General features: G+C 43.7%; 1 protein-coding gene across 5 annotated transcripts in view; it reads left to right on the forward strand.

Annotated features, from left to right (window-relative positions):
• The window catches only part of LOC149451626 (neurabin-1-like), a 141,530-nt gene extending 120,096 nt beyond the window's left edge, over positions 1-21,434 (forward strand). For all 5 annotated transcript variants that reach the window (XM_089690498.1, XM_089690502.1, XM_089690499.1 and 2 more), the window contains 2 exons: positions 3,209-3,397; positions 13,952-21,434. In XM_089690498.1, the coding sequence (XP_089546624.1) occupies positions 3,209-3,397; positions 13,952-14,116 (354 nt within the window). In that variant the 3' untranslated portion in view covers positions 14,117-21,434. The remainder of the gene's footprint in view (positions 1-3,208; positions 3,398-13,951) is intronic.
• Positions 21,435-23,038: the final 1,604 nt, after the last annotated feature.

Raw genomic sequence — 23,038 nt, forward strand, 5'->3', positions numbered from 1 at the left:
GCTGTAGTCAGACTTGGCTCTCATGGCATATGTATAGGGAGTCCTCCGCATGTTCTCCTGGCTACTTTAGCGGCAATTTTCCCTTTTCTCTCTTTCTGGTTCTTTTTGGTTTGTTGTCGTACTGGGTGCTTTTCCTCAGGCGGATCTATTTTTTTTTTTTGTTTTCCCTTTATTCCTTCTCTTTCTTTTCCCCTCTCCCTTTTCTTCTCTCCCCTTTCTTCTCTCCCCTTTCTTCTCTCCCCTTTCTTCTCTCCCCTTTCTTCTCTCCCCTTTCTTCTCTCCCCTTTCTTCTCTCCCCTTTCTTCTCTCCCCTTTCTTCTCTCCCCTTTCTTCTCTCCCCTTTCTTCTCTCCCCTTTCTTCTCTCCCCTTTCTTCTCTCCCCTTTCTTCTCTCCCCTTTCTTCTCTCCCCTTTCTTCTCTCCCCTTTCTTCTCTCCCCTTTCTTCTCTCCCCTTTCTTCTCTCCCCTTTCTTCTCTCCCCTTTCTTCTCTCCCCTTTCTTCTCTCCCCTTTCTTCTCTCCCCTTTCTTCTCTCCCCTTTCTTCTCTCCCCTTTCTTCTCTCCCCTTTCTTCTCTCCCCTTTCTTCTCTCCCCTTTCTTCTCTCCCCTTTCTTCTCTCCCCTTCTTTTTCTTCCCTTTTCTATTTTTGATTTTGTGGGCGATTGTATTCTGGAAGGGGAGGGGCATGGATTGCTGTGAGGGGTTCCATTGCTCCTTTCCCTTTTTTTTTTTTTTTTTTTTTTTTTTTTTTCTTTCAAGCTGATTTTAATTGTTCTGTATGGTTAATCGTCCCTTTAGGGTATGTGCTGTTTTATTGTGGTTCTTTTAGTCTTTCTCATCTGTACCCTTCAGGGGCTTGATATTGTTTGTACAAGACTATCTGCACTTTACCCTTGGGTCTGCAATTGGAGCGACCTACATAGTGCCAGACTGTTATTATTTATTATGTTCTCTTGCCTACCCTTCTCCCCTCCCTCGCCCTTCCTTAGTCCCTTTTTTATGTATCCCCTACCATTGTCCTTGTTTGTACAAAAAGAAAGAAAAATAAATAAACTGGCTTATAGTTTCTGAAAAGCTTTTAATAAACTGAGATTGATCATAAAGCAGTGTTTTGTTTCATTTTGTGAGCAACACAGTTGCAGTAAGGCTTTTGCCTAATTTTTTTTCCTCAAAGGCAGGAGCTTTGATCACAAAAACATTTCTGATGTGCAGCTGACCCTTTGGAAGTCCTTGAGCCATGTTTATTCTTTAAACATTTTTACTGACCTGAAATTACTGGGTGCTCCTGCCCTAGAAGCCTGCTTATACCAGGCATGATCATAGGATTTACATAGCATCTGTAAGGACACACTGAAAATCCACTGGACGGCAACCTACAACCTTGTATAACCTCACTACTAGACTGCAGGGTAGCAGATGGCAGTCATGTGCTGGGCCTTAGGTAGTATAAGAGTTAAGTACATTATACATTTTCATTGTTTGGTAGTAAGCAGGTACTGTAATCAAGTGTTTTGGAATGACAGAGATTACTGCCAGTGTGCACAAAAGTCCGCAGGTGTGCTAAAAAATGCTTGGCATGCGCTCTGCTACCTGTATATGTAGGTTTTTATATAACGTAAGCAAAGCCCCCTGCTAAGTGCCCAGTGCTGTTTTTACAGTTAATTGCCTTCCATTCACAAAGCTTTAACACCAGTCTAAGGCCTTGTTTACACATGAGGACGAGGAGCGGTAAAAATAGGTTGATTACCTGTGCTTTTACTGTGCTGTGGTGCAAGTTAAGTTTTTAAGTTAAGTATTGCAGCTCTGGCACAGTGAAAATGGTACAACTTTTCACATTTGACAGACAGAAATGCCACCAAACGTGATCCATGTTCGTGGTTGTGGCACCATGCTGGGAGCTTCAGGTTGCCTCTGAAATGTGATCCACTGTGGATTGATTTTCAGATGGTACATAAACACTGCCAGCACTGATCGGATGCCAGCTGAATACTGGTTTTCCAGCATGCCTGGTTGACAGAAGCTGAAATCGTGAGACTGGCTTCTGTTGGCCAAAGAGCTGTACACATGGGCCGAAAGTCAGCCAGTTCTTGCTGAACTGATCATTTTCGGCCCATGTGTACAGTGCATGGCCGGCTTTAGATCAGTTTTCAGACAAAGCTGCTGGCTAAGGCTAGGTTTGCACTTGAGTGGGTGGTTGTGGGTGCAGGAACAGCTGCGTTTCCTGCACCCACAAACACACGCAACAAAATCATTCTGCTCTGTAGAGACTTGTGTGTGGCTACTTTATTCTTAATAGCACCCCCATTCATCTCAACCCGCAGAGCGTGTGCAAGAACAGCAGGGAAATGGCATCGTCCAAAACCAGTTGCATTTTGAATGGTGCTTATACCTTTTTTTTTTTTGTGGGAGTTGCAGACATGGTAGCTCATTCAAATGAATGCAAACATAGGCTGCAAACCCTCACAGATGTGAACCTAGTCTAGGATTGAATTGCCTGAAGTGCCAGCAAGGAAAGTTCTAGGTCGGTATATCTGACTTGGCTCTACATTATATTGTGCACATTCAGTCATTTCGTGTTTGGAAATATAATCCTGTTTGGTAAAATCTGGTGTAATTTTGTTAATAAAAAGCACTTACCAGACCGCTGACATTTAGCAGATGGATAGACTTGCAAATAAAACCCCCCAAGTTTTTTTTTTTTTTTTTTTCTTTTTTTCTTTTTCTATTTTGGTGAAATGGTTTTGACTCTCTTGGTCAGAGTTTGACTTGTTGACTAATCTTATGTCAAGGGATGTGATTGTAGCAAATGTTCAAACTGAGATTTGCAGCTTCTGGCAGACTAGTTGTTGATATACAAGTAGGATGGTCATAGACCAGCTAACAAATTACAATCTTCATAATTTTATAGAATCAAATCTACAATATGTCAAGTGAGGAATATTGTTCCCTTATCAAAGTATAGTCTGGTCATTTTCCTTGTCCATGCCGATTTCAGATAGGACTTCAAACAAGCTCCGCTTGGGTGACTAGTGGGACTGGGGCCAGGCGTTTACTAGATGATGAAGAAATGTCTGTTTTATAGTTTCAAGACTGGGGTGGGGGGGGGTGGGGGGGGGGATTTCTCTTTTGGCCCTGGAGTCCATCCAGACAGTAATACCAAGCAGCCTCAGAGATATTAAGCAGAGTCATGGAGCTCTTCTCTTTTTGCAGGCATTGGATGAAGATGTCACAACAAGTGGGAAACAAAACCAATGGCACAGCCGGCCAGTGTCTGACTGGAGCGCTCAGCAGGTGTGTCACTGGTTAATAGGAATGAATATGGAGCAATACATCACTGAATTCACAGCAAAGAACATTGATGGACAGCAATTAATGCTACTGGATAGTGATAGACTGAAGGTAAGATCTGCTATTCTCTGCCTCTACACTGATCGCACGTGGAAGATTCCCATAACTGTTTTGTAAAGTATTTTTAAGGAAATCTAAATTTATGGCTGGCTTAATTTTAAAGCTAAACGCCAGCAGAAATCAAAAGAAAACAAATGCAGCTCTTAATTTATTATCAAATGTGTTTTTTTTTTTTCCATACACGCAGTGTAAGTACTTAAATTTTGACTTTGTATCTGCCTCTTGAAGTCCCAGTACAGCATAGCTCAGACTGAAAGACAATAAAGTAACACAAGGAGTTAATCTGATGTGCTAGGAAGGAGCATTCCAGTATGCAGGAAAGAGCTCATTGTGCTGCTTTTTCATTGTCCAAGCTGGGGCTAAGTTCTTGACAGCCTGGGCTCAGAGGAAGTAAGTTCAGTGATACAAGCCATCATTCAACACAGGAGACTTGAGACCAAAAAGGCGTAAATGAATTACTGTGGGAGATGGCTTTGGATTGAAGGTGAGTATTGCAGCAAAGCATTTTATTTAACTATTTATTTTCCTCCAACTATTGAGGGACAAAGGAATTCAGAAATAGTCGTGTTGTACTGCCATCTATAGGAGGTTGGGACACTAGCAAACAGTAAATATTGTAAGCCAAACCCCCTATAACTCCTCTGCCTAGAGTGTCTCACTATTTGTGCTAGTTTCCTAAGAGACTAAAGAACATATTTTTTATCTGGGTCATGGGTTCGATTCCTGACCATGGTGCCTCCTGCATGGAGTTTGCATGTTCTCCCTGTGCTTGTGTGGGTTTCCTCCGGGTGCTCCTGCTTCTCCCACACTCCAAAGAAATGCAGGTAGGTTAATTGGATCCTGTCTAAATTGGCCCTAATATGTGTATGTATGAATGTGAGTTAGGGACCTTAGTTTGTACGCCCTTTGAGGGTTAGAGACTGATGTGAATGTTCTATATGTGTGTGTGTGTGTGTGTGTGTGTGTGTGTGTGTGTGTATATATGTATGTGTGTGTATGTATATGTATATATATATGTATATATATATAGTGTGTGTGTGTGTGTATATATGTATGTGTGTGTATGTATATGTATATATATATATATAGTGTGTGTGTGTGTGTGTGTAAAGCTCTGCGTAAATTGTAGGGCGCTATATAAGTACCTGAAATGAATAAATCTTTGTGGTATTTGGTGACTTCAGTCAAGATTTACCGCTGATAGTTTGGTGACTTTAATCAAGATTGCCCTTTTTGTGAGTGTCACTCACTCACCCTACCTCCTCCTTGTTTTTTCTACCAGCCTTGGGAGCCATATTTTTCTATTCACCAAAATTATTGCGGTGAGGGCTTTCATAACCATTGTTCTTGTTTTGAGGTTGTCTGATCAGGCAATGACTTTTTTCTCCTTGTGGTTTCTCCTTTCCATGAATCCAGAGGCTGGGAATGTTAGGCTTCAGCCTTCTGCTGTTGACTGGCTGCTCTTCTCTTTTAGACTTGTTTTGTTTGTCCAAACTTCCAGGGACCTTGTTTCCTGGGACTTGGCCCAGTTAATTTTTTGCAGTTGACCACATCTTGTTCTAGTTTTCTCCCATTCTGGTAGTTTGGTTAATTTTTTCCACCTGTTTTTGTGGATTGTTTGGCCCTCAACTAAACATTAAACACAGGGTACATCCATGAGACCGGATTCCCAGAGCATTATGGGTTTTCTAAAGAGTGTGCAGCAGAATCTGTTCACCGTCTGTGATTGAAGCTGGCTTACACAGCTGACACAGTTCACTAGTTTCTGTAAGGTCTCTTGTAAGATCTTGTATAAATTTAATACGATCATTTGCATTTGGGGGGTCCTTGGAAGCTTCCACATGACAGCCAACAGTCATCTTACCAGACTTGCACACACTCCCAGCTGCTACAGCAGTGCATGCAACACCCCCTGCTGCTAATTTATGCCATTTGTCTGCATCTTGTATTTTAACCCTTTTTCTGCCAGTGTGTAGTAGGACCCAGAAGCATTCTTGCATCCATCTTTCTGTATAAAACATCTGAAAACCATACTCCTGGCTGCTCTATTCTACATATTGCTTGTTCTCGTCTTATAACCAGTGGCCATTGAAGCAGAGCATTTATCTTTATTTGAAGATCCACCTGTATGGAATTTAGCTTTAATTAAAGCAATCCTATAACCAGAATATAGACAGATATATAAAATACAAATGAATGCAACTCTCATCATTAATGTAAAATTACATGTACAGGAAATAAGTATTTGATCCCCTGTTGATTTTGAATGTTTGCCCACTCAGAAAGAAATAATCGGTCTAAAAATTGAATGGTAGGTGTATTGTAACACTGAGCGACAGACATGCATTTCTTTTGAATTTATGTTGCTATTCTATTTCAATGGTTTTTATTAATTTTTAAACAGTATAAAAGAGAGGCAATAAAACACGCCCACGCAGGGGCTATCAATTGCACAGATAAAAAAAATGCAAAATAAAAAAAAAAAAAGGAAAAACGGTGCTCTAATGCCAACAGGGCAAAAGGTACGCCCACACAGAGGCTATCAATGGCACATAAATTACAAAACATTACTGTAACTGACTATAACAACTAAATGCAGCAGGCCAGTCACACCAAAACAGAGAAAGAATGAAAAAAGAAGAAGAGGGGAAGAAAAAGAGAGAGAAAAAAAAAAAGAGGGACAGGGGTCCAAGAGCGCCAATACCGAACACCATTACATCCCCAGACTAGCCGGGGAGAGTGTGGGAAAGGCATATTGCAACCACGGCTCCCATATTTTGAAAAATTTATTTTGGGAGTCGTTGCGGATACTCGACATCTGTTCGTTGAGCATCATAGTGGTCATACGATCCCGCACCCCCTGAAGAGGGACAACCGGACTCTTCCAGGCCTGAGCAATTGTTCTAGTGGCCGATAAAAACAGATAGGGAGCCAACTTCTGCTGATGAGCCAAGAGGCCCGGCATGGGGCAATGAAGCAAAGCATACCGAGCATCCCGGCGGATGGAGAGATGGAACAAGGTGAAAAGGAGGCCAAACACACGAGACCAAAAACGAAACCGTCTCGGGCATGACCACCAGATATGCAATACATCTCCACGATGGCCACAACCCCAAAAACATTGATCACTACAGGCCGGGTTAGCCCGGGCCAACCGAGCCGGAACCCAGTACCAGCGAAACAATACCTTATAGGCTGCCTCCAGCGTGGTTGTATTAAATGAGCATTTAGCTATGAGTGACCAGGCCTTATTCCAGTCCCCTGGATCCACAGCCACTCCCAGGTCGCGCTCCCACTGAACGACATATGAAAGAAGTATGCGGCGAGCGTCTATTCAAAGCTGCATAAAGAAGGGAAGTAAGGCCTGGGGCGCCTGGCCGTTGTTGGCAAAGCTGTTCAAAGGCAGATTTCTGGTACGGGAAGACAGACGTGCCCCGCAATGAGATCAGCCAATGCTGAAATTGAAGGTAACAAAAAAACTCCGCCGGAGGGACATCCCGTGACTCTTGAAGAGAATTCCAGGTAGGGAAGGACCGAGAGGTCAAAAAGTGTTGTACCTGGGAAAAACCATTGGTCACCCACCAAGAAAACGCCCTTGGTTGATCTAAACCTGGTGGGAAGAGGGGGTTGTTAGTGATTGGGAGCAAAGGCAAAAAAGGTGACATTAGGCCACTGGAGTAACGTACCGAGTCCCACACTTGCAAGCCATGGAGCAAAATCGGACTCAGTGCCGTGGGACGCAGGGCAGAGGGAAGCCATAGAAGTGTCGATATCGCAATAGGGGCACAATTAGGTAGTTCCAGGAGGACCCAGAGAGGTATGTCTGAGGAAGCATGCAACATAGATAGCGGGGCGATCTGGCTCGCCTGATAATATTTAGTAACATTGGGAACCCCAAGGCCACCCTGAAGTCTATGGACGTATGCCGTCCTCAAGAGAGAGCGCATACGTTCCTCTAGCACTAAGTCGTGAGAAGGGGCCGTCCCCTGGGCATAGCGCCTGTCCAATGTAGAATCCAAGGTAACATTAGAATCTCCCAGAAGAAAAAGACCCTTGGAGTGTTGGGAGACAATGGTGCAAAGCTGAGAAAATAATTTTTATGTTGAAAGCGATTGGGTGCATAATATGAGACAAAGGTAACCTCCTGATCCCAGAGGGTGCCCTGCAGAAGTAGGTACCTACCCGTGGGGTCCGCTATATTCTGAGCAGAGACAAAAGGAAGATTGCGCTTGAAAGCTATTAGTACACCCCGGCGTTTCTCAGGGGCCGTGGCAGTGTAAAAGGTGGGAAAGGGAGGCGAAAGATACCGCGGAGCAGAGGACTGGGAAAACCTGGTCTCCTGTAAACATACCACATCAATTTGTTGCGATTTGAGGTGATGAAAAACTTTAGCCCGCTTCTGATGCGAATTGAAACCTTGAACGTTCTGCGAGTATACTTTCAGAAGGGGTGAGGCCATGGCGGTATCAGCACAGCACACTCAGCAGAAAAAGCATAGGTTGGCCACCAGTTACCACTCCCAATGGCGCACGGACTATGGCATCCTGAAACCCTGCATGAGGAGAAAACAAAAAAAACAGAAAAGAAAAGAAGGGAGAAAAAAAAGAAACAAGAAATATATATAACAGTACAAACGTGTCACGTCAATGGTGACATGCATCCTCCTATACCTGAAGGATACCGGTTGGGGGTGGCTCTACCACCGGACACATGGCTGCAAATGAAAACAACAAAAACATAAGCCCCCAGGGGGCAAAAAGGCAATTGACACAGTAGAACAGAACACTAAAGTAATAACTAAGAGTTCCAGAAGTGAGCACTTCCGCATCAACCTCCCGTTAGAAAACCCAGCTAAACTAGGGGCCAACCCCCTCCAGGAGGATGGCCACAGGCCACCGTAGAACCTCTACACAGCCCAGATGGTCCCCCACCTCCCAAAAAGGCCAGCATTCGAGCAGGCCCACCAGGCCAACCTCCCACCGGAGCCCGAAGGAGCCATCACCCCATACCCAAACGGGAATCCGAACAACGGCACCCGGACCCGAGATAGGCCAGGACAGCGAAAAGTCATAATCCACGAGTCCAAAAGGAGACCCCCCCCCCCCCTATTTAGTGGCGGAACCCAAAGGAGTAGGCTGGATCAGGCTTAGCCTGGAACTCTAACAACTGGAAGAGCCCTAGGGGACAAACTCCGTCCCACCAGGAGAGTCCAACGGTGAAACACAACGCGGGAAATCCGAGATGCATCTTCAGCCCGGAGAAGAGCAGGATGGACTTGATCGTTGAGGGGTCTGAGAGAGGGCCTTCTTTCTGTTGGATGACCGCTCCCAGAGGCGGCCTGTTGGAAGCGGCCATGCTGGGGATCCAGTGGAGTGAGCCGGGCTCCGAGCAGCGATCCCCGGCGGAAGAAGGTGCAAAGATTCCAGTAGCGAATGGGCCTCCTCCGGCATAACAACAGAATGACCGCGGCCCTGGTAGTTAAAGGTGAGGCGGAACGGAAAGCCCCAGGCGTATTTAATTCCGTGGTTCACCAGGACCGAAGTGAAGGGCTTGAACTGACGTCGTTTCTGCAGAGTGGTCTGGGAGAGGTCCGCGAAGAGCTGGTAGCGATGTCCCTGGAATCTGAGATCTGGTTTGTTTCTGGCCGCCAAGAGAATGGTTTCCTTAGTGCGGTAGAAAGTGAACCTGATGATGATGTCCCTCAGGGGCCCCATCCGGTCGTCTGGGGCCCAATGCACGATGAATGCGGTCAAATTCGAGCCGGTCGATGGGAATTGCAGACGTCAGCTCCTGAAACAGAGCAGTAGCGGTGGAGGTGAGATCTGTGATCGTTTCAGGTATACCCCTTAACCGCAAATTGCCACGATGGGAACGGTTCTCAAAATCCTCAAGTCGGATCAGCACATCCGCTAATTCTTTCTTGAGGTCACACAAATCCTGCTCATGACCCTCAATGACCGTGGCCGCCGCATCCATTTTATCCTCAAGATCATTCGTCCGATTGCCCAATTCTCGGATTTCACGCGAAAGTCGGTCAGCAAGCTTGGAGGTAGCGGAGGACAGTTCCAACTGTAGCATCGTCTTGAAACGGTGCAGAAGCTCAGCGTCTCTCAGACCTGGAGGGGAAGACCGCAGGGATGCCGCTGATGCCAGGTCATCTTCACCCCTGGGATCCAGCCCACCCGCGGGTAGGGGCAGCGGGGGACCCGAAATCAGGACCGGGGCTTCAACTGTGGTCTCCGGGGGAAGACTCGATCCCGCGGCCGGGGCTCTGGAGCTCTCCGGCGGCAGGCCAAAAATCGAGGCCGCGGCTTCACCCGCGATCTCCGGCGGGTAGGCCGCAACTTTAAAAACGGGTTGCCGGGCACTGGAAGTGCGGGAGGAGGCTGTTTTTTTTCCCCATTGGGGCACCAGGGGACGAGGGGCCAGGAGAGGTTGGAGAGGCGAGAAACCCCCCCCCCCCCGAGGGCTTAAAATCGGCCAATGTGCCGGTGGTCAAGCAGCCAAATTTAAATAGCCATGCTTCAGGCTGCTCACGAGCGCCCCCTTTATGTTGCTATTCTAATTAATTTTGCACTGATTTGCATGTTCATGAGAGAAATAAGTATTTGATCCCCTATCATTCAGCAGAATTTCTGGCTACCAGGTATCTTTCATACAGGTAACAAGCTGAGATTAGAAGCAGTCTCTTATAGGGAGTGCTGCTAATATTTTGTTACCTGTATAAGACACCTGTCCACAGGAGCAATCAAACAATCAGATTTCAAACTCCCCACCATGGCAAAGAGCTGTCCAAGGATGTCAGGGACAAGAGTGTAGACCTACACAAGGCTGGACTGGGCTACCAAACTATCGCCAAGCAGCTTGGGGACAAGGTGACAACAGTTGGTGCAATCATTCGCAAATGGAAGAAACACAAAACTGTCAGGTCTAGGTCTGGTGCACCTTGGAATATCTCACCACATGGAGTGTCAATGATCATGAGAACAGTGAGGAATCATCCCAGAACTACACGTGAGGATCTTGTCAGTGATCTCCAGGCAGCTAGGGCCACAGTCACCAAGAAAACAATTGGTAACACTACGCCGACAAGAACTGAAATCCTCCAGTGCCCGCAAGGTCCCTCTGCTCAAGAAAGCACATGTCCAGGCCCATCTGAAGTTTGCCACTGAACATCTGAATGATACAGAGGAGGACTGGTTGAAAGTGTTGTGGTCAGATGAGACCAAAATCGAGCTCTCTGGCATCAACTCACTGTGTTTGGAGGAGGAGGAATGCCGCCTATGACCCCAAGAACACCATCCCAACTGTCAAACATGGTGGTGGAAACATTCTGCTTTTGGGGTGTTTTTCTGCTAAGGGGACAGGACAACTGCACCGCATCAAAGGGACAATGGACGGGGCAATGTACCATCAAGTCTTGGGTGAGAACCTTCTTCTCTCAGCCAGGGCATTGAAAATGGGTCGTGGATGAGTGTTCCAGCATGATAATGACCCAAAACACATGGCCAAGGCAACAAAGGAGTGGCTCAAGAAGAAGCACATTAAGGTCCTGGAGTGGCCTACCCAGTCTCCAGACCTTAATCCGATTGGCAACTCGAACTTTCAGCTCCCTCCACAGATTTTCAAACGTCAGCCACCAAATCTTAATGACTTGGAGAGGATCTTCCAAGAGGAGTGGGCCAAAATCCCTCCTGAGATGTGTGCAAACCTGGTGGCCAACTACAGGAAACATCTGAACCTCAGTACTTGGTGGCAAATCCCTTGTTGGCCATCACAGTCATGAACATGCAAATCAGTGCATCATTTGTTAGACATGCATTTCTTTTGAATTTTTTGTTGCTATTCTGTCTCTGTGTTACAATACACCTACCATTTGATTTGTAGACTGATCATTTCTTTTTGATCCCCTGCTGATTTTGAATGTTTCCCCACTCATACTTATTTCCTTCACTGTATTTTATAAATCTAAGCTGTGTAAGGATTTGGATTTGACTCGTTAGCTGTGCTGTACAAGGACTGTGAAAATCAGATCAGACTGGGGGTGAGAAGATGCAGAAGTTGTCAGTCGTGTATTGCAGTGTAAGTAGCATGCTTGTTTGGAGAAGAGAGCAGAGTAACAGATGAGATTGAACAGTGAAAGGAGGAGTAGCACAATGACAGTCACTGATGGGGGTGGGGAGGAGGCCAGTAAGTGGAATTAAAACTTCAGCAGAGAAAGATCGGGTCCCCTCTCTTGCCAGGCAGGGCTGTGGAGTAGAACTGTGTATATTTCAGGAGTGGATGGACAGTAGTACAAATCCTGTGGCAGATATATATAATTTAACTTTTTTCTGGAGTTCAGTTTTAAAGATTGCAAAAAGGGGTCCCTGTAAAGAAAAGAGTTAATACCTGCCCAGTTACTCTTTCTTTACATTGATCCTTTTTTTTTTTTTTTTTCTTCTTTCTCCAAGTTGTCATTCTAGGCACATTGCAACAAATTAATACTTTTCTCTGCTACCTGTTAAATGAAAGCTTTCCTGAGAAAAACTGAGGAGCCATATCGGACAATTTAGTCTCCATGGTAGTATGACTCCCATGCTGACCTTTTTTCAATACTTTATTTTTCTAACCCAGAAAACATATGCAGATAAGTACTTCTGACTAGGGACTCTATAGTACTGAAACCAATGGGCCAGCATGACCGGCAAATGGCAATTTCAGATCTGCAATGGCTAGCCGCCTTGTTTCTCTTAGTAACTGTGTACTATAATGAGAAAGCAGCTAACATATTTGGCCAGTCCCTGACACCCCTGCAAGCTACGTGTCTGCTGATCCCTCATGCCATTGGTATTATCACTCAGATCTGCACAGCCAGTCTCTCTCATTTTCTAGATGTAGAGGCAAATTTGTTTTTTGGTTTTTTTTTGTTTTGTTTTTTTTAAAACATGGTTGCATTGCGATCATATTAGGTTTGGTACCTTGTAATCTGTTTTTAAATCCAGCCTTATTGCCATTCTTTCCGCTTTTAATAAAGTGTTTAATGTGTCACTGTGATGATCTGTAGATGAGTAGCTGTATTTTCTGAAGGGCCATTCTTTTTGTTGTTGAATTTTTTTGGCTTATACCTCAGTGTAAATACACACAGCGTGCAAAATGTTTAATCCAACACGTGGTATATGCGTCAGCCAAGAGTTAAATGGCCCCATCTGCTGGAGAGAGAACACATTTGTTGGTCTGAAAGAGAATACATAATGGTGCTTGGCCAGTTGTAAGTCATTATGAAAGTTCACGTTTATAGTACCCTCTCCTCACTGCTTGAACTGTAAGGTGACATTTTAAAGACCCACTTGTTTCAGATTATCGTTTTTATCAGGATTTAAATACTTTGTGTGACTCGGAGATTTTTCTGTGAGATTCTGCATGCTGTCGGCACACACCATAGAGATTTTTATTCTCTTCCTCTTCTGTCTGACACCCACCACAAGGGTAGGAGGTGAGGGGAAACTTTCCTAATGGGAGCACAAATGGCAATAATATATTCAGGGGAGGTGCTTGCTTGCTATAACTTTGATGGGGATTTCACCTCACTTCCTGTCAGGATATAATCAGAAATTTCCCATATGTTGACACTGTAATAAAAGTGATTATGGTGGAGAAACAGGATTGTGGAGTACTGGGCCCTTTGACCCTCTCATTTCTATATTTCTGGTTTGTTGCTCCAAAGTAGTATTAATCCTGATATAGCAAAGAGTTGGACTGTGGGATGTAGGTTTCTTGAGAAAGTAATTTAGGCGTGAACATAAAGCTTGCTCTAGTCACTGATTTAGCAGCTCTGGGCTCCTAAAATCAGTTTGATGCTCTCCATCCTATATTTCTGAGATGGACTAAAATCATTTGTGGTTTCTGTATGACCCATATATAGACCAGTAGTCCGCATACATGGATCAAAGGGCCAGTTTACTGTCTTATCAGGGGTCCCTAAACCTTTAAAAAAAAAAAAAAAAAGGCCAGTTTACTGTTCTTCAGGCTTTAGGAGCCGGACTGTGGCCATTGGGAATAGAAAATGAGTAAGGCATGGTGGTCTGAGAGTAAAAACAAAAAATGACATAGTACCTGTGGTCAGCAGGAGGAATAGTGCCCCATCCTTGGTGTTGGTGGGAGGAATAGTGCCCCATCCTTGGTGTCGGTGGGAGGAATGGTGCCCCATCCTTGGTGTCGGTGGGAGGAATGGTGCCCCATCCTTGGTGTCGGTGGGAGGAATGGTGCCCCATCCTTGGTGTCGGTGGGAGGAATGGTGCCCCATTTATCAGCTGGAGGACTTATGCATGATTGTTGGTGTTAGAGGAAGGAATAGTGCCTCATCTCTGTCAAAGGAATAGTACCCCAAGGGCCAGATGAAGACAAGCAAAGGGCAGCATCCAGCCAGCGTGCCGCAGTTTGGAGACCATTGATGTATATAATTAGTCATAGAATAGTTTACCAACTGTATTTAGTCATAGAATAGTTTAGCAACTGTATTAACACAGATGTACATTAACGGTTCTCTTTCTTTTACATGTAAAGGCTCTGGGTGTTTCAAGCCAAACAGACAGAGCCACTATTAAGAAGAAAATTAAAGAAATCAAAAAAGCACAAGAAAAACTGGAAAAACTTAAAGAAAAAAGTTCCAAAAAAGAAGTACAAAGAAGAACTGGCAAAGTGGCCACAACAGTGGAATCGAGCTGCTAAAACACTACACCACAATCCCTTCCAGCCTATGTGTTGTATATGTAAATAGGTGTACAATTAAGATGAGATGATGGGAAATCTATAACATATTTAGATTATTTCTTAATGCCTAGTAGCATCTAAAATGTATGTCACTCAAGGAACAACTAATCATTTTTATTTAGCATTTTTATTAAAAAAAAGAATAGCTACTATATTTGTAATGATTTCTTGAAGTGTAATTTTTAGTGTATAAGGTTGTGGATATTTTAATGGTGAACATTTGTCTCTCTGACAACCACTTAATAATATAGTATGTTTGTGTTAACCTTCCACGCACAGCCAGTAAAATGCAGACTTTCTGACTTTTTGTAAGAAAAGATGATTCTCATGTATAGTTTTCTACTTACAGCTCTGGTTGTTTTAAAGGGGTTAGTCCGTTGGGAAAAAACAAACTTTCTAAGCAGGAATAATGGCTGTGCCTACAGGTAAAATATATTTTTACTGTGCAGTTCTTGTCAGTATCCCTGTGCATGTAACACCAAATTTGTATGCCTCTGGGGGGGGAGGGGGGGTGTTTTGGTCAAAACCCTACTTCCTAGAACATTCCTAAATTCTGAGTGCCTGTCTAAGTACTACTTCCCTACCCCTAGTGTATGAAATGAGGAGGTGGTTGTGAAAGAAACCTTGTTGGATGACCCACCCTCTCGGTTCACAGTTCATTCACATCATCAGTGGTTGATGGTAATGAACAGGGCGGGGGAGGGGGGTTACATCTCTATGGAGTTAATGTCAGCCCAGTGCTGCAACCAATCAGTTTTTTTTTATGAACTACAGCTGCTTAACTGTACCTGAGTGACATGAACTTTGCTCCTAGATAAGTGACCAAGATGTTAGAACAATCCTCCTGTGAAGGAAAGTATTTTACCTGCTGGTATGTTGTAAACGAGTCTTTGGGGAAGAATTGTGGGTGTCATATATGTTGGTATGAGAGTTAGAAATCTTTGATCATGTACCGAATGTTAGGTGTTGAACGTTTCTTCTGGTGAGAATGAACAAATCTTCCATGAACTGCATCACCTTTCTTGTCTATGCACATGCTAAATCCTAATGGAAACTTCCATTTCAAGAGAGTAATGGTGTTCCAGTTGTTGGACAGCATTGATTACTCTCATGATTTTAAATAATGGTACTAATCCGAGGTACCAAGACCAGTCGTATGTGTATTTTTGTTATTATTTTGAGTCTGTTGGATTATGATCGGGATGTTCCCCCCCCCCCCCACTCTGTTATAACCTGACACACTGCGGATGAGAAGGTAATTGTATGTTTGTTACAGATTTTCCTTGAAGGAATTTTCCACAAGCTGACTTTTCTTCCTTAGCCAAGTTGCCTCTGATAACTGTTGGAAATCTTTCCCAACTCTTTCCACAGTACAGATGTCACTATGCCTCTCCTTGTCTTGCGTGGATCTAGATTACAGTGAGATATAGCCAAGACGGATATTGTTTAAAGCAACGCTATATCTGGCGAGTGTGAAAAACAAAGTTTCTAGATGGAGGTTCCTTTAAAGTAAGGAAATCTCTTGCTGTATGGAGAGCTTCTTTAAGGATTTAGTTGTGGCTTCAATTGGTGCGCGTCACTTAACTTTTTTTGCCACAGTGTAATCTGTGGTGAAGTTTGTCCTCCTAATTATATTTTTGGAGGTACTGTACATAAAACTGTGCCATGTCTTTTCTGAGATGGTACAGTAAGAAGTCGGCTAGTACATGGAGACAAAAGCGGTTGTAAACTTCAGACATGAAATATGAACAAAACATATCCCTCTATAGCGTGCACTTGTCTCAATTAAGGATGCAAAGTGTCCTTTCTGTGTGCTGCTTCGTTCCTCTATCAGCATGAATCCCTTCTGACTGACACCAAGAGCAAAATGGTGACAGGGGAGGGACCTCCAGCAGATTGACAGCCTCAGCTCTGTTTCTGTAAGCTGTGTGAATGAGGGGGGGGGGAGAGAGAATGTGTCTTCTTCCAATCAGCTCTGAGTGTATCTTCAGCTCCCCTTCTCTTTTTTTCTGAACTCTCAGACAAGCTTATAAACTCAGCACATTGAAAGGATGTAGAGAGAAGAATGCAGATAGACAGGTACGACCTATGCAGAAGGATTTATCTGTGCATCCCGTGGCTAGTCACTTCACTGGGTATATGTGAGGGTTTACTACCACTGTAAAGGTGAATAATCAGAGAAACGTTTGAAATTCGGACACACTGTAGCCTGCTGGATCAGTGATTTCCAAAGAACTATATTCAGAATGCACTTCAACCACCTTCCTTTTGTCAGGTGTATTCACTAACCACTACAGAACTTTTAAACTGTTCTTCTGATCAGTCTACTGTGGAGATGTCTGCGGATTATTTTTTTTGTATTGTATTGGAAATGTTTTTGTACAGCAAATAGTATAGACCTTCTATGGAAATAGTGTTAGGGAATGTACCATTTAAAGATGGTAGAGATGCACACATTTTGGATACATCTCTGGATTTTTTTTATGAAGAACTGTCATGGGAGACATGTAGGTCACCAATGAAGAAGTTTTTTGAAAATGGAGTTTGTGAAAGCTTTCGCATCAGCATTCCAGCCATCCAGTTTGAGTTACTGACCAATATAGGAAACATTGGCTGTTCACAAGCATTCACTATTGATGGTCACATATAGCTGGACTTGTTCTCTTAATGTTGAAGATGTTTTGTAGTTTATCCTATGCACTTCTTCAGTTTTGATGGGACAATACCCCCAGCATTTACACTAATCAGCCATAACTTTATGATCACCCACCTAATATTGAGTAAGTCCCACTTTTGCTGCCAAAACTGCTCTGGTCCATTGAGGATAGAGGCCACTATACCTCTGAAGGTATGCGGTGGTATATGGCACCAAGCTGTCAGTAGCAGATCCTTTAAGTCCTGTAAGTTGCTAGGTGGGGTCTCCATGGATTGGACTTGTTTTTCCAGCACATCCCACAGATGCTTGATGGATTGAGATCTGGAGAATATGAAGGCCAAGTCAACACCTGGAACTAGTCGTTGTGTTCCTCAGTCCATTCTTGAACCATTTTCTCAGTGTGGCAGGGTGCATTATCCTGCTGAATGAAGTCACTGCCATAAGCGAATACAGTTTCCATGAAGGGGTATATTTGATATGTATCACCTACCTAAGCATTGTTGCTGAGCAAAGTAACACCCACATGAAAGGCAGGACACAAGGTTTCCCAGGAGAACATTGGCCAAAGCTTCACATTACTTGCTACCTCCTTCCTATACTGCAGCCTGGTGCCATCTCTTCCCCAGTTAAGTGATACACATGCACACCCAGTTAGCCATCCACCTGCTGTAAAAGAAAATGTGGTTCATCAGACAAGGCTGCTGTCTTCCATTGTTCCATGGTCTAGTTCTGATACTCATATGCCCATTGTACATACTTGTAGCTCTGGACATGGGGCAGCATGGGCACCCTGGCCAGTCTACAACTATGCAATCCCACATCAAATGGCGATGCCCATTTTGTTTCAACATCAGCGCCATGATGTTTATTTGCTGCCCAATATATCCCTCTGCCTTTCAGATGCCATTGTAGCATGAGAATATATGCTATTCACTTAACCTGTTTGTGATCAAAAAGTTTTATGGCTGTTCAGTGTATATCCACACAGATAGCAAAGTTACCCTAATCCAATGTCAATGGAAAGACAGATTTGATTGTCCAAGAATAGGATGGGAGGTGTGAAAGTTGTAGAGCCACCCTGTGCTAATTACATCTCTCCATCTTGTTGGAAAATAAAGATCTGCCTTGCTATAGAACCATATGGGGGACTTCTGGCTCCAGCAGAGAAGAGGGGGGAGCTGCATCCCAAGTTAATCCAGAAACACAGTATATGGAGGAGTGGACGCTGCAAAAAACTGGCCAGAGACATCTGTGCCTCTGTGACCAAGCCCTGATGGACAGGGTCAAAGGCGTGGCTGGAGTTGTAGCTAGGCCATCCACAACATGCTACAATTGTATGACTTTGGGGATCGGTTTTGAGCCGTGTTCGCGCCACCATATTTTTTTTTTTTTTACATTAAAATAAACAGGTTACACTTAACTGCTCTGTGTAATGATATTGCACAGTGCAGCCTGGAACCTCCTCTTCTGAGGTCTCTCGACGGTGCTTTTGGATCCTCCTCTGTGTGCCACCATAGGAAGCTGCTTTCTAAGGTGGTGCACCTGTGGGCTTACTTTTGAGCTGGGCTGTGTGTGCGTCTATTGCCACATACTGTGGGGTAGATTTACTTACCCCCGGTTCACATCTGTGCGGCCGTACGGGCAAAATTTTGCAAGGGCACGAGAGCCCATTCATTTGAATAGACTCCCGTGCCTGTGACACGCAGGGTAGAATTTCCTGCACTTCTTTGGAAAACGTAACCTGCACAGGAACTTCGGTTCCCAGTACGGTTTCGTTTTCCAGTGCGGGCGGCGTGCTATTAGAATTAATGGCACCCGTGGGTCCACATTTCTATGTGCAGGTGGTGCTGCTGCATGGATTTTTGTGTGGATCTGCAGCGGCACCACCCGCACATATGTGAACCTAGGGTAAAACTGGCTATCATGCACCGCTACACCACATACTGCATGAACCAATCAGTTTGTTCAATCAAGGTTTGGCAATAAAACCTGGAAGCTGATTGGATTCGATGCAGAGTTGTTCCAGATCTTGCACCCTCCAGTTTTAGTACATAACCCCCTGTGTGGCTCGGCCCCTGCTGTCTCTAAGCCTGTGAGGAGAGAGACTAGTGCCACTGCAGCCAGGCACAGTGCTGGACTGAGATAAGACCTGAGTAAGTTCAAAGGGGGGTGAGGAGGCAATACAACTACTACGATATTTTTATTTTTTTTTTTACTGTAATGCAGTAAAAAAAAAAATAGTCTAGTCTTTACCCCTACATTTAAGGTGTCAGTGCTACCTGTGTGGATATAAAGTGGTTGTTTTCCTGACACTCATTGGACCTGAAGAAGTGCCTTAGATAAGTTAAGAATGGTCTTCAACCTTATAGAACACGTTCAGTTGAATGTGTCCAAACTCTACTGGATATTCCAGGGGTAGGCAACCCATTATGGCTCTGACAGCAACAGGCATGACTCCCAGAAGTAGTCTTCTGCTCCAAGTCTCCTGGGATTTGTAGTATTTCCTCTACTGAGGTTGCCTACCCCTGATCCACATGGATAAATGGGAACCTTCACAATCTGCATTAACATGCTCTGTTTTTTCAGAGCTGTAATTTAGAAGTGTTGAAGCTAAACATAGCCAGGTGTCTTCAGGAGGCATAAAATGGCAATTCTGATTCCCCCCCCCCCCCCCCCACCACCACCCATTAGCGGTGTACTGTATAATGTACTTGTCTACATTATGAGGATGAAGGATATAAATTGGCATTTTAATGCATAACGTAGACATGTAATAGCAGGAAAATGGGGACTGCCACTGCTGATCACCTTCTGAAAGTGCCACTTGCCTGGCTGTTACGCTCATAATTTGGCATGAATACATTGTGTTGCTGACCCAAAACCAGGAAAGGTAGAAGGCTTTATTTGCATGCCTGTTCTGGGTCAGTAACTTGTGTATATGACCGGAAGTCAGCTTGGGCAACTGGAATTTTCATGAGTGTTTCATTTGTGACATGTTTACTTAGGCCCCTTTCACCCTAGTGGTCCAGTTGAATCCACCTGGAAAAACAGGTGGACCCAATCGGACCCTCCATTCTCCTCTTTGGAGTGGAGTGGGTGTTAAAGGACATGTGTCTGTGTATACCCGTTAATATCCAATCTGTTTAAAACAGACGGCTGGGGGATCCATTCCCCTCTGGTCAGATCAGATGGCATTCAGGTGCAAACAGACAGTCTGTTTACATCCAACTGCCTGTAGAGGAGAATGGGCTGTGTGTGCTCTGCATAAGCAGTGTGGACACGTACCCGTCCTCCGCATGCTCAGCAGAGGATCAGTGTATAGATTCCCTCACTGAGTAAGCGTAGTCTGCCCTGTGTGAAAGGGGCCCTTAAATGTGTGTTCCTGCCTCTGTTCCATTTCTCAAGTATTTCAGCAGGCCATGTTTTCTGCAGCAATTGCAGAGACCCACTGGCCTATATACCTTAGAGGTGGCCATTTTGTGGCTTAAAGAACCCACATCATTTCTCCAGAACCTAGTCATGTTACTGAGACATGTTGGGGCTGATTTACTAAAACCGGAGAGTGGTTTCTATGCAGAGCTGCACCAGGTTTTAAAATCAGCTTCCAGGTTTCTTTTCCAAAATGATAAAGAAAATTTTACTTTTAGTTATACTTTAAGCTTTGGTAAAGTGCGGAAGGATTAGAACCCCTGTCAGTTTTTATTGCTCTGTATGTCCCTGCTAAGGAGATTCTCACTCTCTATGTCCTGTTTACCATTATCATTGAAAGCAAAGAAAATCCCAAATTTTGGTTTGTCCCCAGAAAATTAATAGAGGGGAAATCTTCAAATGGAGACACTAGTTCTGGTGACCTGGAGGTTCCCAAGGGATTCCCTTTAATTTCAGAGATTTCCTCTTGCATCCTGTTTTGGGTATGGGACAAGAAGTGAAGTGAAAACTCTGCAATGGGACACAGATAGTGGGGGAAAAAAAAACCTAACAGGTGTTCTAACCCTCCCTTGCTTTATGCAAAATGAAAAAAGTTTTGCCTATAGTTCCACTTTAATTGAGCAAGCTGAAGATGGAAGCTGATTGGCTACCATGCACAGCTGCACCAGATTTTCTTCTCCAGTTTTTGTAAATCAAGCTTTGATAACCTTGTTTCCTAGTCAGTGAAGAATTCTGATGGGTTTTTTTTTTTCAGCCAGTCTTCCCTTAAAACCCATTCATACCATTTTGTCAATATCAGTGAAAATGCTTGTCAACACAAAGTATGCTTCAGTGTTATAATGCACATTTTCATGTTTTCCTTCAGTTGCAATGGAGAATGAGGGTAGAATCAGCATTACCATTCAGGCTGCTGTACATTTCCATGACTTGACTTCCTCGAGGGTCAGTTGTTTACTGATGTTGTTCCTTTAAAGATTGGATATCCCAGAGGAATGCACTACATTTCTATTTCACCAAACTTTCTCATGTATTTTTTTTACATTTGTTCTTTGCTTTAACTGTGGACCATTTCTGGACAATTTCTGGTTTTCTTCCACTAAATGTAGATGTTTATACAAAAATGTTTCCATGTTTTGTTTTTAAAAAAGAAAAAAAAAGTGTTTTATATAATAAAACTGACCCTTTTCTGTTTTTGTGTGTCTAATTTTGTTAAAATAGAACTAAGGGCAAAATATAAGAAAGAAAAATGATGCAGGGCTGTCCCCGCTGACATCGCTTCTATCTTCACCCGATCCGTCTGCCGGGTTCATGTGCTCCAACAGCTTGAATGTCTCAGATGCCTGGGAGTCACTTTTTACAGCACCCAGCTCCTCCATTCCTTCAGGGCGCATGTGCTGTTGCTCCTTTTACAAATAAATCTCTCATAAATGGTGCATGGGTAGGAGATATTTACAGTACCTACACACAAGTCTCATTATAGGCTAGGCTTAAGCACAAGTTTAGTGGCATAGATGCATCTATTAATATATAAAAAAATTATAATAAATAAAAACTCAATGAATAACATCATCAAAGGAATATGGGAACAGTGAATTCCCTGATTAAGTGAATATAAGAAAATGATGTTAAAACTCATCACTGAAAGCTAATCTCGAAACCACCAGCTAAAAAGGTTTCTGCAAAATTACAATGATAAATATATAACTGATGATGAATGATAATAAATAAATGAATATGCAAGGTATATTGCTAAAAAGCTCAGCAGACTAAATGTATATAAAAACTAATTAAATTGCTGAAAGCTCTCAAATAGGGATGGTCATCAGATGTACTATATCACTAAGCTACATACATAATATAAATGGTATTAATAGAAAAGATAAGGTAACAAGAATTATATAAAAAAACAAAAAGCATAAATCACATAATAGCATTAAAACCCAATGAGTATGTAGGGTTAAAAAGAAGAATCAACACTATATGGTACTGAACCCTATAGGGCAGGGGTGGGCAACTGTAGCCCTCCAGCTGTTGTAGAACTAAAGTCCCATGAGGCATTGCAAAACTGACAGTTACAAGCATTACCAACAGCTGGAGGGCCACAGTTGCCCACCCCTGCTCTAGGGGGAAACAATTACACAACTGTACTAATCTCAGTCTCCTCCTTGAGACCATAAGGGGCCATGAAGAGGGGGATTTAGAACTGTGTGTCCCAAGACACTTCACCTGGCACCCTCATCACACCCAAGGCCTCCAGCTTTGGGATTGAGGCAGTCCTCTATAATCTAACAGATGAGTACACGTTTGATCGCTTGTGCAGTAGGGAAACCTACCGGATTTGTATGTTAAACACCACCATGGGCCCAACACAGAGATTAAGATAAGTACAGTTCCGTAATTGTTTTTTTCCCTCATATCCCCTACAGGGTTTAGTACAGTGCTGCATAGTATAGTATTTAACCCCATGTACTCCTGTTGGATTATATTTTTATGTGATTACCCATAGATCATGCAATTACCTTGTTTTAAAAAAAACTCTTCTTCTGATTATCACCATTTCTATTACAGACAGTCCCCGGGTTATGAACAAGATAGGTTCGTAGTTCTTAAAATGAATTTGTATGCAAGTTGGAACGTGCATTCCAGCCAAAAAAATACTTTTGAATTCTGGATAGCATAAGGAAGGGTTACACTGGCCATGCAGTGATGTGGGATGCTGGACAGTAGGGGGCAGCATGCAGTGAGTAGCAAAATGGCCATCTGGTGATTTCCGGGTCCAGCGTGACATTATGCTG

The sequence above is a fragment of the Staurois parvus genome, unplaced genomic scaffold (genome assembly GCF_062004578.1).
Source record: "Staurois parvus isolate SC_StPar_1 unplaced genomic scaffold, SC_StPar_1.0 ptg000530l, whole genome shotgun sequence".
Classification (NCBI taxonomy): Eukaryota; Metazoa; Chordata; class Amphibia; order Anura; family Ranidae; genus Staurois; species Staurois parvus.